We start from the raw sequence: 14,366 nt of genomic DNA, 5'->3' as shown, positions 1-14,366 counted from the left end.
ATAACGGTCTTCTAAAATACTATAAAAATTTAATACTGAGGAAAATTTTTACACAGGACCATTTAACACATACCAACATTTGATGACGTCAGTGCAGCATTTTTTCTTGTAACTACTCTGTACACAGTACACAAAATCTTCACATAAATACAAGTTTTTCAAAGACACAAACAATGAAACTTATGTGAACGTTTTCGGTGTAGTATATTAGAAGTAAATCGCTTAAAATTCGATATAAAAAAAAACTATGTATTTTTTCGTCCTCTTTCTCTTCGTTTCTAACTCTTTATTATTCACGGCAACGTTATTAAATGTTAATACTATCAATTTGTATTCGAGAAAAATCTTGATGGATTTCACACGTTCACTTGCAAATTGTCAGCATTTACCTAACATTTTTACAACTCAATTGACTGAACCTTTTGCATCTATTATTACTATAGCGTTATACTGAGACAGAGAAGCTTTAGTTAACAAAATTAAATAAATTACAATTAGAGTGAGAAAGCGACAGAGAGAGAGAGAGAGAGAGAGATATTTACACAATCGCTTAGTGTAAATGTTTTATACTAAATCTACACTGAAGAACAGTCTTAGTGACCACTTAACAATTTTGTGTGCGGCAATATAGTGTACGCTATAATACGTTTTTTTTTTCTTTTTTTATGGGTTACTATGCCTTAGTCAATGTATTATTAGTTGAATGATAAGTTTCAACGGTCTGAAATATAAATAATAAGGCGGAAATACGTATAAGAAATCCATGTAGTAATAATTCCACCAAACAAATCCCTTGTCACGTTCCCTTCACCTTTCAATTTGCGATATAATCACACAAAAGGTCAGAATCAATGTCGGTTTGGGGACAATAACATTGTGTATTGAACTCGTCATTCAAGTTTCAAAAAGGAAAAAAAAACGAGATTTCTTTTTTCTTAGGTGTTGTTTTTCCTGTTGTAAAAACTATTATTTTTTCAATATACGACATTTTAAGTAATTATAAACTAGACTCATAGAGATAGAGATTTTAGATTGTCATATGGCGCGGTCCTAAGACATCTCCCGCCTTTAAACAATTTTAACGGCACTGTTAGGAGTACTGTGCGACAGAAAGACAACTGAATCCAGCTGATCTTGGCCGTAAGTATTATATAAGTAAATAAAAAAAAATCCTATTGTCATAATCACAACATAATATTTCATATTGAATACCAACAAAATATTTAAACTTAATAATCAGGTCCAAATAAAAAGGATACACATTCTTTATTACATGCTCACCGTCAATATATGTTTTTTTTAATCTTCAATAATTTCTCTCAAACACCGCATCTATCCCGCTAAAACAAACTTCAATCAAGACTCTTTTAAACATAAAATAGATACTAGATATTTGTTTTTTAAATTAAGTATAATAAAAAATAATATTTCGCAAAAGATATTGTATTAACATAGAAAAACTTGTTTGCTTCTAATATTAAAAGAAAACATAAACACGCCTATTAATGCCGACCTTGAAAGCCTTCGTAAACAAAGCTTTCAGATGTGGTCAGACGGACAAGGACGGCACGCTTAACGTTGGCACACTTTTTTTAATTTGTACAATAAATATATACATTGATAATGACGCACGCAAAAAAAATAAAGGGGTATCTTATTATAGATTTAGTAATTTATGTATATGAATGTCTGTTGTCTTTGTCTACCTTCTTTAGGCTAAGATTTTTCGGTCTTATTTACGAATTATCGGTTTTATAAATGAGGTCAAGAAGGACTGACGTTCGTTTCCTGCTAGGATAATCCTTTGACGCAACAAGTAGTTGAGCGTCACATTACGCTAATTATCCTCAAGCCCTTTAACCTTATTAACATCTGTTAAACCTTGTCCTAATTTGTGGTCTTCAACTTCGTTTGACATCCGATATTTATGTGGTATTGTAGAAAATTAACGTTAATGATAGCAAATATCTTTAATTAAAGTTTAAATGTACTAAGTAAAGTAGTCTATTTGATCTAGGAAGTATCAAGACGCTCGAAATAAAACTCACGGAAGTTTCGACTACGAAATCAAAGTACGGGCATGTTCACATCTCTCTCTCTCTCGTTCTCTTTGAAAACAATAGAGATGTATATGTATTTTAAATACAAGTATTTAAGCATAAAGTTACGTCAAGTCAAGTAATACATCTGTTTCCTTAAGAAAATAACTCAATCTCAATAAAACCTCCTGTGATTTAATATATAAGACAAAGTATTACCAGGAAATCAGTATTTACAAGGATATGAGATTTATTTCCTGAATTCGGTAATATATTTCCGTCTCATTCTTAAAGTTAATAAAGCTTCGAATAAGTAAGTTTTGTTATAAAGTAATTTATGTTGGAGCGTGCAGCAATCACTGAGAATTGATTCATTTAGCTCTGACGCAACTATTCTGTTATATGTTGGAAACATATGGACATGACAATTATCTTAATTATTATAATATATCGATTTATATAAACCGACGTACATGTAGGCGTAGATGTATGAATGTAGAATAAGCGAGAGAGGCGTTGCAGGACCGCGCCAATCGGTCTCTGCCTACCCATCTGGGTTACAGTGAGTTATGTTGTCTTATAATATAATTAGTGATGCAACGGATGTCTGTTTCCGTTTCCGCAAGTGCGGAAGTTCCGCATCCTTTTCAACATCCGTTTCTGTTTCTGTTTCCGCAACTTTTATAACGGAGATAAAACGGAACTTTACGACACCTGAGAGATACAAATGCGCGGCGCGAGACGCGCAGTCCGCGCGCGGCCTTTCGGCACTTGTCGCATTTGTTTGTTTACGTACTTTTTCGTGAAATTAAGCGCGTAATATTTTCTACTGCCAGTTAAAACAATCAGCTTCTCTTGCTGGAGTTGACTGTCTAGTTGTTGTCCATATAAAATTTGACAACTGGCAAAATGTGACTATTTCATACTTACGAGTTATTAAATGTGCTTTTGAATAAGTGATAACCATGCAATATATCATCATCATTATTATCATCAGCTCACTCTACATTCCCACTGAGGGGCGCCCAAATTTGGGTGATTAGGCCATAGTCAACTACACAGGCCCAGAGCGGGTTGACTTCACACATATCATTGAATTTTTTCTCAGATATGTGCAGGCAGCATCACTATGTTTTCCTTCATCGTAAGAACGTCGGATAAATGTACATATCTAAATCGAAAAACACATTGGTACATGGCGGGATTCGAACCCAGGACCTGCAAATTGCAAGTCAAGTGCCACGAGCCACCGACGCCTAATAATTATATCTTTTTCTAATCTAGATTTGGTGTATTTGATACTTAGTACATTCACTGTATACAAAATAAAAAAAGGTAACAGCTGGGAGCCAAAAATTTTTATGGTGAATTTTTATTTAGTATCTGGGAATGTTTGAACATATAGATAAATTAATAATGTTATTATAATTATTTAAAAAAAACACATTTTTTGCATTTGAGCACTAGGGATCATCATTTTGAGCACTAGGGATGGCAATGGTTTAGTTCACTAATATGTAGATATTTGTTCCACTATTGCATTTCTATGTACTAATATGTTACAAGATTTTGACAAAATCAAGTTTTTCATCAAATTCCAGAATATTGAGTAAAACATGTAAGGATACTAATCAAAACCAGCTTTTATCTCTTCGGTTGTAACATTTCATACACACCCACACATACACAAATGTGTCATAGCATTGTCACTACATTATTCCCACAACAAGAAGAGCTGGACTACGAAATACCCGCAAACGCCGCCGAAGTCCCTGCAATCACGAACGAGGAATTCGTAGGCGCATACAACGCAATAAAGAACAAGAAGGCGCCGGGTATGGATCGCATCCCTAACGTAGCTCTGAAGGCGACAATGAATTGAGAGCAAAATGGGTCTCAGGAGGTATTTAACAGCAGTGAATGTATTAATAAAAAAATATATTTGTTGTTTTTCAACACGAGTGGTTTTGGCGAACATTAATATTTAAATAGTGTAATTTTGTTTCCTCAAAATAAATTAAAAAAAAACACGTATTTTAACTTATTGAAACACAGTAAAAATACATACATTGAAGGCTAAAGGACACCGATATCCAATGCCTTAATAAATTAAAAACGAATACAAACTGAATTTCCAAAAAAAAATTTTTGGTAAATATGTTTTTTTTATTATTTACACTTCTGTTTCCGCATCCGTTTCCGTTTCCGTTTCTGCTAAAATTTATTTTTGACATCTGTTTCCGTTTCTGGTTCCGGTAAGACACTTCCGTTGCATCACTAAATATAATGTTAGATATTTGATGCAAAAGTATTTTTAAAAGAATTAAACTAACAGCGAAATAATGAATTTAACTCTACTTCATAATAATCCTCGCTGTAGTATAAACTCAAACCGAACGTAAGTAAACAAAAATGTCAGACGTTCCGCAATGACCGATGGAAAGAGACTGCCTCGAGCAGCAGCGCACGCTTCCTTATAAAACCTTTTGTGATACTACCCTCAACAGTCCTAACAATAAATTGTATCTGATTTTCGGTGGCTACAAAGGTAGAGGAGGACGAAGGAAAGTATGGATGGATTGTGTACAACAAGATATGCGTAAGAAGAGTGAATTAAGATATGACTGCTGATTGTATGGTGTTGTTCAATAGAAGAACAATATTTACGAATAGCAAAGACGATGATCGATTAACAATATCAGTAGTAAAAAGTCAGAAATATCCATTGTATGACATTATATGTCTGTTCAACACATTTTGGTTTTTTCCACTAGTGATGTCGATACTGAAAATTACTTTGCCTAGATTATTACCTAATCTAATATATAAAATTCTCGTCTAATATATAAAATCCTCGTGTCACAGTTTTCGTTGCCATACTCCTACAAAACGGCTTGACCGATTCTCATGAAATTTTGTGAGCATATTCAGTAGGTCTGAGAATCGGCCAACATGTATTTTTCATTTTGTTTTGTTTTTTTTTTTTTTTTTTAACTGCGCGCGAACGGAGTCGCGGGCGACAGCTAGTTTACATATAAAGTTAGTTACAGCAAACGATCGAGAGACAAACCAAATGGTATCTTTACGTTTCTAAACTCTGCACTGGTACTCATGTCTAGAAAATTTAATGTCACAATCCTAATAAGTTTTCTCTTATGTTTACCTGAATTCGTTTTATTTCTCAACGACAAATTCTATACTGAAAATTACTGTACATTGATATGTTTGGCACGTTTGGGATCTTGTTAGGTTAAGTTAATGAAAAACACGTACTGTTGGCTCTCATTAAGAAGGATAAGCTTATATTTTTTTCAACGGCCTGTCCACGTTATGTCCAACTAATTTCTTTCCTTCCAATTCATTGTGTCAATAAAAGTTCTAACCTTTTAGGAACAGTACCGATCATTGACTCATACAACTCTGTATTTATTCGTATTAGACATTGTTATAATTTCATACAACTTTTTTTTTTTAAATACAACTATTTCATTTATATTTTAATGGTACTCATTTATTAATTTATATTTATAGGTTCGCTGCTTTTGACTTTATTTTAATGTTCATATCATTTAAAAAATTACAGTTATCCTCAGTGTACGTACACTAAGGGTCACCCTTAGCGACTTTTAAGTGTGGCAGTAAGATGTAAATAAATTAGTATTACTACAACTAACTTGTAGTAAACTGAATAGATTGTGAAACTCAAATAAAACGCTTAAAGCGCCATAGCAATAAATTAACAAAGCAACACTTCATAAAACTATCAAGATGTTGCAGACGCGGTTGCCTCCCCCGACTGTTTATAATTTACATTTATAACCAGGTTAACAACTCTCAAAGCAAATACTGCGGTTGATTTTTATGTCTCAGTAAAACACGTGTTAACATCTAAATACAATTTAATAAAATATGTTGCTTTCATTTGGACCTATTCTATTAAAAAGTATAATATAGTGAACATTAATGCGTCAAGTAGAATAAGAATTTTTAAAATTAATTTCTGAAGAAAAGTCATTCTGATGTATTAACTTACATAATTAAAATCTTTATTTTCATTTGTTCCAGATACCGGCTGTAAAAATGGAAGCGAAAAAGATATCAGTATTGATATTGTGTTTCCTGTTGTCGGCGGCGACAGCTGACTTCACCGCGAACTGCCCGCAGGAATGCAAGTGTGTGTGGGCCAGTGGCAACAAACAGGCTGACTGCTCAGAGGCCAACTTTCACGACATACCCAAGACTCTCAGCGCAGAAATACAAATCCTCGACCTAACAGGAAACGAATTATACGAAATAACGAGACACGCCTTCGAAGATGTTCGACTGATAAATCTAAAGAAACTAATACTTAGAGAATGTAAACTTATAACGATACATAAAAATGGACTGAGCGGTCTCGCTATTATGATCGAATTAGACTTATCGAAAAACGATTTAAAAACATTACACCCGGAAACTTTTAGAGAGACAGCGAAAATAAGATGGATATTACTAAACGACAATCAAATAGAGAAATTAGAAGATGGATTGTTCAATAACCTTCCCTTCTTACAGAAAGTCGATTTAAGTAATAATCGAATCGTTCAATTGGGATTGAAAACTTTCATGAACTTACCAAAATTAAATATCCTGCGACTCGACGGTAACAAGTTGGAGCACATGAAATTGGATACGATAAATTCATTACCTTTATCGAATTTGGACATACACGATAACCCTTGGCGATGCGATTGCTATCTACAACCGTTCCGGAATTGGGTCATCAGTAAGAATCTATATACCTCGCCTATAGCATGTAGTGAACCGCCTAAAGTTCATGGCAAACTGTGGAAAGAACTGGATTCGAGTGACTTTGCTTGCCGGCCGAGCATTGTCTATCCGACCACGAAAACTACTTTACGCTCTTCAGATACAAATGTTACACTCTCCTGTCAGGTTGATGGCAATCCATTGCCAGAGGTAAATTGGGTATTGAATGCCCAAATTATCGATGGAACTTACAGATATCAAGGTGAAGTAAAGTACTTAATCACGCAGAGCAATTCAGAGAACAGTAAGTGGGTCAACTTGACAATTATCGACGTTGGTACCACTGATAATGGTGAATATTTATGCGTAGCCAAAAACCCTGGCGGTGTAGAGGAACAAAGTCTTATTTTAAACATTGCACCTACAACGCCAGGAATCATAGTCCCACCTGGTATGGATAATAATATGTTGCCAGTATTAGTTGGCGTTTCATGTGCAGCAGCTATACTGTTGATACTCTTAGTAATTATCTGCTATTGCTGCTGTCGTAGAAGAAGTTCAGAAAAGAAGAAAGGAGATGCATCGAACGGAGAGGCTCTGATAGAAGGATCTGTCATCCCAGAAATGGAGAAAAGTTTGATTACAGCAGTTAACCCAGTGACGAAACCACCAAGGAGGTATGACATGCCGCCCACCATTACCAATGGCGCCACAGAGATGTCAGAACTTAATAAAACGCTATTGGACAATGACTCTGTTTTCGGTAAGATTTTTCTTTTTTTACTTTATGTTCAGTTAATTTTGTAAAAATTTCTTAAGTAAAAAAAATGAACTCGGGATTTAGTCATTTTCAAACATAACTAATTTTATTTTAGCTCTTAGTCGATTGCAAGAAAGTAATAGTATCTACTTAATCAATGGAAAAATTATTTTTACATTATACAAACTCTAATACATGTTTTATTCTTTGCAGCTCACAACGACGATGAAAAACGGTCGCTAGATTTCGAACAACAAACAAAGCGATCTCAAGACGCACTTAATGTGGAATACGGTCGCACTGATAGTCGAGCGTATCCACCAGACCTGCTATCTTTCCCAGCAAGAGCAGCTCAGATATCCCCGGCGGCTAGCAACGCTTCCACTGTGCCTGACACAAGCAGATTGCAAATCAATCCTGTTAGTCCTATACATTCGCCAATATATGGCGTGGCAACTAATCAAAATCTGTTTAGAACATTACCTTACTCTCGCTCTCAATCGCCATTCACGGCGCCTATTACCCCTCCAAATATTCCACCACGTCAAGGATACGTTACAATACCGAGAAGACCAAGAGTACCCAGCTGGTCGAGTACAGCTAGTACACAAATCCTCCCAAGCACCGAGGCTCAAGAACCTTTATACGATAATCTTGGATTAAGAACAACAGCGGACGGTAGTTCAGTACTCTCTTTAAATAAGGCTGGATTGGAACAACAGTTTTCTCCGATGAGAAATAGACCTTTACCGGCAACGCCGACCGCTTTCCCGAGCCCACATCAATTGTATTACGCACCTATCGAAGAACAGGAGCCTGCACCTTCGCCCGTACCGCCTGCGTTCATTCCCAACAGAAATAGCATCAGTTCGCAACTGTCTACTCAGTTGTCTACGCCTGGGCCTCAGGAGCCAGTCAATCAAAGAATGAGTTGGACTGCAAAGAGTACTTCTACACCACAACCTGAACCGAGAAAAGCCTTGTTTTCTAATTCAGACAACAGAAATTTTGAAAGTCCCTCTCATAATTCCGAAAGTAACACATTAAGCCGTAAGGGAAAACCTGAAACTGGTTCATTGCGGAAGAACATTCGAACAGATAACAAAGAAGACCCGAGCTCGCCGTCTAAAGATGACACGAGAAAGAATGAGAGTAACGTATCATTGAATCAATCGGGGACTTTGGGCAGAAGTGGAAAAATTCCACCGAGACCACCGCCTAAACCTAAGAAAAAACCGACAGCCGAAGTGAATTCCAACGAGCCTTTGTTCGAAGACGAAGGAGAAGACGGCACGGAGGTGTAGTGATGTGCCTAGTTTGAGGAATACGAACTATCAAGTGCCAATGAGCTTTTAGTGATTATGTCAGTGCAGTGATATCAATGAACTGAGAAAAGTGCAATCGGATAATTTGTTTTGCGGTGCTCGTGTACATAAATCTTGTGCTAGATTTTTTACTATTGCGTAACAATTTTACGGACCATTTGGAAGTTTTAACGTAAGTTAATGTAGTTAGAATTATGCCAGGACAGAGTTTGACCTTGTACATCATATGTTACATTTAAGTATTTATTTTTTTGTGGTACTGATTTAAGGCAGCGTGATGGTAATTTTATAACTTGCCAGTCGCATCGATATCTTCGTCATTTCCAAGACTGATTCCAAATTGATTAATCATAACATTCCCGACATCAGCATTAGTAAAATTTTTGGCATTATTTTATTCCCATAGTGATGCTAGATTGTTTCTAACACTAGATAATTATTTGGAAGACTGAAAATGTTTGTTAGTCGCTTTGGCACTATTGATGACGTCAATAGTTCACATAAAGCGTACCTCATTCGCTCTTCTAACAATATCACACGTGTTGCAAACAAAAAATGATCTCATATACCAGTTGGAAAGTATGAAATTTAATAATGATATTTCTAGTATTAATTAAAGTTTGGCAATTATAAAATTTGCAATATGTGTGGTTCCATTATCATCTCATACTAAAATGTTTAACTTCCTTTCTTCTAAGTTAATATTATTTTAGTTATTTACGCCCAACGGTTTATTTTAAACACAAAATAATGTTTAGCAACTGTACCTTTACTTATCATGAGTTCGCACTGGCTAGACGTTTACACAAAACATGTTGCGATCTTCAGTGAGAAAGGACATATCTATGTGAATGTTTTTGCCAGGATAAAATTGATATATCAACGTATTTTTAGTTGAAAAAATTAATATTTATATTTAGTTTGTTTCTAAATGGATTTAGAAAACTGGATTTTGTATGTAATTTCAATAGTAAATATAGTTCCTAACTTGACAACTGTTGTTTTAAACGTAAGTCAAATGTAACTGTTTGAACATGTAGTTTTTTTTTACTTTATCGTGTATCCATTAGTTTTTGTTTATTTAACAACAATTATTAATTTTTTACAAGCTAACAATTTATGATACGATACCATTATTTTAGTATATAACCAGATAAATGAAGTTTTAAATGAAAAATCTAGAAACATTTATTAGTGCAAGTCGAAATCAAGAAATTTTTGTTGCAAGACTTGTGCTGGTGCTATTTTTTTTTAAATACTTTTTTTTTATTTCCAATCATTCATTTATTAACAATAGCACCTTATTATAATATTGCTTGCACAAATTACAATACGTATTAAGGAAATAAATGAAGTGATAATTTTTAACTATATCAATATTTAGAAGTTATACAGTATGTTTCATTTTTAAACAAATTTTTAATGCGTCATTTTATCACTTTTTTAATCATCTTAATTTATGTTTTTTACCAATAAAAAATAAGCAAAGTGTCAGATTTATATAATAGAACTGTATTATTGGTTCATTTTATTTCAAGTCTACATTAATGAAAATGTACGGTATTTTACAAATTTACTGTAGACATCCAGTTTTTTTTTGTAGTCTTTAAGTGCTATGTGTACATACAAACATATTATTAAAAACTGATTAAAGCTATATTTCAGTAAAATGTCACGTTTTCTTTATACCAACTTTATCTAAATAACTAGCTGTCGCCCGCAACTCCGTTCGCGCGAAATTAAAAAAAAACAATGGGGTATGAAGAATAGATAGTAGCCGATTCTCAGATCTACTGAATATGCACATGAAATTTTATAGAGATCTGTCAAGCCGTTTCGGAGGAGTATGGTAACTAACATTGTGACACGAGAATTTTATATATAAGACCTCCATCATCCATCATCATCTCCTTGGTCCTTTTCCACTCACGTGGAGTCGACACACAAGGTTTTATAAACCTTAAAGTATTGGCTTAAGGTTTTACGGTCGGCCTACTTGGGAGGAATATCTTAAAATTAAATATAATACAACTAATTATAGTATATTTTTTTATTTTTAGAAATAGGAAATGACTCAAATTTAATCTTTTACTTGTTTAATTTAGAAAATATATTAATCTAGTTGAAATGTATCTTTTTTGATGTTTAATATTGCTTGTAAGTTGTAAAAACTTAATAACAAGAAGACATAAACGCTTCGCAATATTTCATGGAATTCTGTTGGTGCTGTTTACGTACGCGTCAACAGAACGAAAAGGAAACAAAGATAAGATATGTACATATTAGTGTCATTTCACTGGAAGACAATAACATATAAAGAAAATACATGTATTTTATTTACGAGCTCTCGGTCTAAAAACACTAAGAAAAGTGAGGTTTCACACAAAAACCTGTATAAAACAATGGAAAACTCATAATTAAGGATCGATCATTTCGATTGCTTTATATTGAATAAAAAAAAAATTAAACAGGAGAACGTTAAGTATGAGTGTGGAGGTACACCGGTAGAGGTAGGCCTAGGAAGAGATGGATGGATTGCGTGAAAAATGACATGATCAAGAAGGAGGGTGACAATAGAGATGTCGGCAGACAGATTCATTTGGAGGACGGGAACCTGGTGAACCGACCCTACGTAGGTGGGACAAGGTCAAAGAGATGATAATGATGAAAAAATAAAAACATTAATTAAATACTTTTCGCCACATACTGTATACACTTAATTATAATTTACAACATAAAGGCGGCTTTCTGCGTGCAGGTGCAACTTAGCATGATTTATTTAAAGCTTCGACCTGTTGGCAACGCGCCAAAGTGAATCAAAATTACTTGCTGTAATAAAATATTATTAAATAATACAATTTTTCTAGTAAATAACTAAGGAGAAAACTACAACCGTCCATCCAAACTACAAAATACAAATCTTGGACATCCTGTATTTTATGTTACCAAGAGAAAGGTTAAAGTGTCTTTCCACTGCCGTAAAATACTACAAAAACATATTGTTTTCTCACTTTATCAAGGAGTATGAGATTTATGGAGGAGTAGTACATACTGTGCCGACCCTCCATAGGGATAAGGGCAGGTTGATGATGATCAAGGAGTATTAGAAAGATGACAGGCGTTTTGCAGTCTTTAGGCAATGGATATTTATTAATTGTCGCATGTGCATGTCTTCCATTATAACCTTATTGTACCCTCGCTCGACCAATTTTACAGCGAAGAAAAGTACAGTCACGTTCATTGTTCTTTTTTTAATTTTATTAAAAATCTTGTTATGTTAAAAAAAGCAAACATATATTAAGTTATACCAAGTTTTGATGTTACAAGCGTAAGTTACAAAGTACCAACATGTATTTACTCGTAACATTGCCACTTAGAGTTTCATAACGTATCCATAAAATAGATGTTAGTGCACATAAAATGTTACGGATCTCAAGCACTCAGCTCAAGCCTGGATACTGTATTAATAACTGCAGAAACACGTTTATGTTTCACTCCCCCTAAGATACTACACATAGAAAATGTTTAAACTAGTACAACGTATACAAAATATGTGCTAATATTGTACAATATTTTACTTTTTTAGCACAGTGATAAAAATTGAATTGATCGCTGAAATCTAAATCGCCGCCTGTCTTGCTGCAAAATGAGTTGGTCGCTGAAATCTAAATCGCCGCCTGTCTTGCTGCAAAATGAGTTGGTCGTTGTAATCTAAATCGACGCCTGTCTTGCTGCATATATAGTCATTGTCGATTGTTTTTCCAGTTTGCAAGGTGTTTATCTGTAACTAGGACACTGCAAAAGATGGTGACTGTAATTTTGTGGAATGTTAGAACTCCATTTTTAATCATTTCGCTGGTATGTATAAGTTATAGACGCAAGGAGATTGGTCTTTAGTAGGTCTAATTTATACGTAAGTATAAGTTTAACATCTACTTAACGATGTTCACTCGCGGTATGTCGCTGAACCAGCCCCTAGTATACAAATATAGTGAGAGTCAAAGTAATAACCATTATTTTCTTGCAACTCTCATTCCTTCAAGTTAGAGCCCAACAAATCCTCGTAAAACTCTTAAGCCGAAACGCCTGCACGCACTTAACTCTGTAATAATTATAAAATCTCATTAAAGCACAACAGCGCCCCCTTTGTTTTCACAGCCGTTAATTCGAGAACTGTTTCCAATAAAAAAGTGTTTTTTATGAATGAAGCTCGACGATTTTAACATTTTTAAAGGTACACTTGGGCCGTGTTAAATTTTGGAACAAAGAATTGTGGGCTATTGTTTAAGTAATATTTCTGAGTACAGATTCATATTTAGCAGTTTTGGATTACAGATAATACTTTTTTTATTTGAAAATGAATTATTATTAACTAGTAAACGTACGTGATTTCGCATTCTAAAAATGAAAAGTATTGTAGAGGAAGGAAAGACGATCGGTAATTTAGAATAATTTGGAAAAGATAAAAATTAACATGTAAATATTTAAATAAAAGGGGCGAAAAGAAACGAATATCACTAGAACACATTGTTCTAAATATAAAAAATATAAAATCTTAATAATATTATAAATGCGAATGTTTAAATGGACGGATGGATAGATGGATGTTTGTTTGAAAGTATCTCAAGAACGGCACAACAGATCTTGATGAAATTTGGCACAAACCCAGAACATAGTCTGGTAGAACACATAGGCTACTTATTGCGTTTCTTTTTAATTTCGCGCGGACGGAGTCGCGAGCGACAGCTAGTTACGAATAAAAACGTATTAACCAAGTCCGTTTGTATCAGCAACAAGTATCTTATGTTTTCTGACATCTAATTCTATTTATTACAATTGTAGATGAGATTTAAGACTTAAAAAAAACTAAAGAAACATATCTGTCTACTGACAATTAACGACCATGTTAACATAAGTGAGGGTAGATGAAAGAAATTAACCAGATGTCTTATTTTAGTTCGAGCGTCATCGGAGACGTGGCCGGACCACGTAATTATTTAGGCTTAATGACTTACTCTTGTGTCATTCGTAACACGTAAGCTAGTTTATTTTTAATTTACTTACGAGTTTATCTAAAACAAAGTGACTGTTGCCGTTCTTCGTTTAATTTTATCAATTTTATTTTAAATTAAAGTAGATTTCCCACTAAAAAGAACAGTTGAAAAGAACACAAATCGAATACACTTAAAGTAAAAACTTCGCAATAATTTTTTTTTTTTTTTATAAGAGAAGGGGGCAAACGAGCAGCGGGAACAGCAAGGTGTTCAACGACGCCCATGGACATCTGCAATACCAGAGGAATCGCAAATGCGTTGTCGGCCTTTGAGATGGTGATACGCTCGCTTCTTGAAGGACCCTAAGTCGTACTGGTTTGGAAATACCGCCGAGGACAGACCATTCCACAATGCGGCTGTGCGCGGCAAGAAATTTCGCGAGAACCGCACTGTTGAGGAATGCCAGTACCTGGCGGTTTGTCGGGTCGTCCGATGACGA

General features: G+C 34.5%; 1 protein-coding gene across 1 annotated transcript in view; it reads left to right on the top strand.

Annotated features, from left to right (window-relative positions):
• The window catches only part of LOC106715126, a 66,915-nt gene extending 57,154 nt beyond the window's left edge, over positions 1–9,761 (top strand). The window contains exons 3-4 of the mRNA XM_014508350.2: positions 6,105–7,551; positions 7,762–9,761. Of these exons, the coding sequence (XP_014363836.2) occupies positions 6,120–7,551; positions 7,762–8,852 (2,523 nt within the window). The 5' untranslated portion in view covers positions 6,105–6,119 and the 3' untranslated portion in view covers positions 8,853–9,761. The remainder of the gene's footprint in view (positions 1–6,104; positions 7,552–7,761) is intronic.
• The last annotated feature ends 4,605 nt before the right edge of the window (positions 9,762–14,366 follow it).

This window comes from Papilio machaon, chromosome 22, assembly GCF_912999745.1.
Source record: "Papilio machaon chromosome 22, ilPapMach1.1, whole genome shotgun sequence".
Lineage (NCBI taxonomy): Eukaryota > Metazoa > Arthropoda > Insecta > Lepidoptera > Papilionidae > Papilio > Papilio machaon.
The sequence above is the reverse complement of the archived record's forward strand: the minus strand, read 5'-3'. Positions and strand labels throughout refer to the sequence as shown.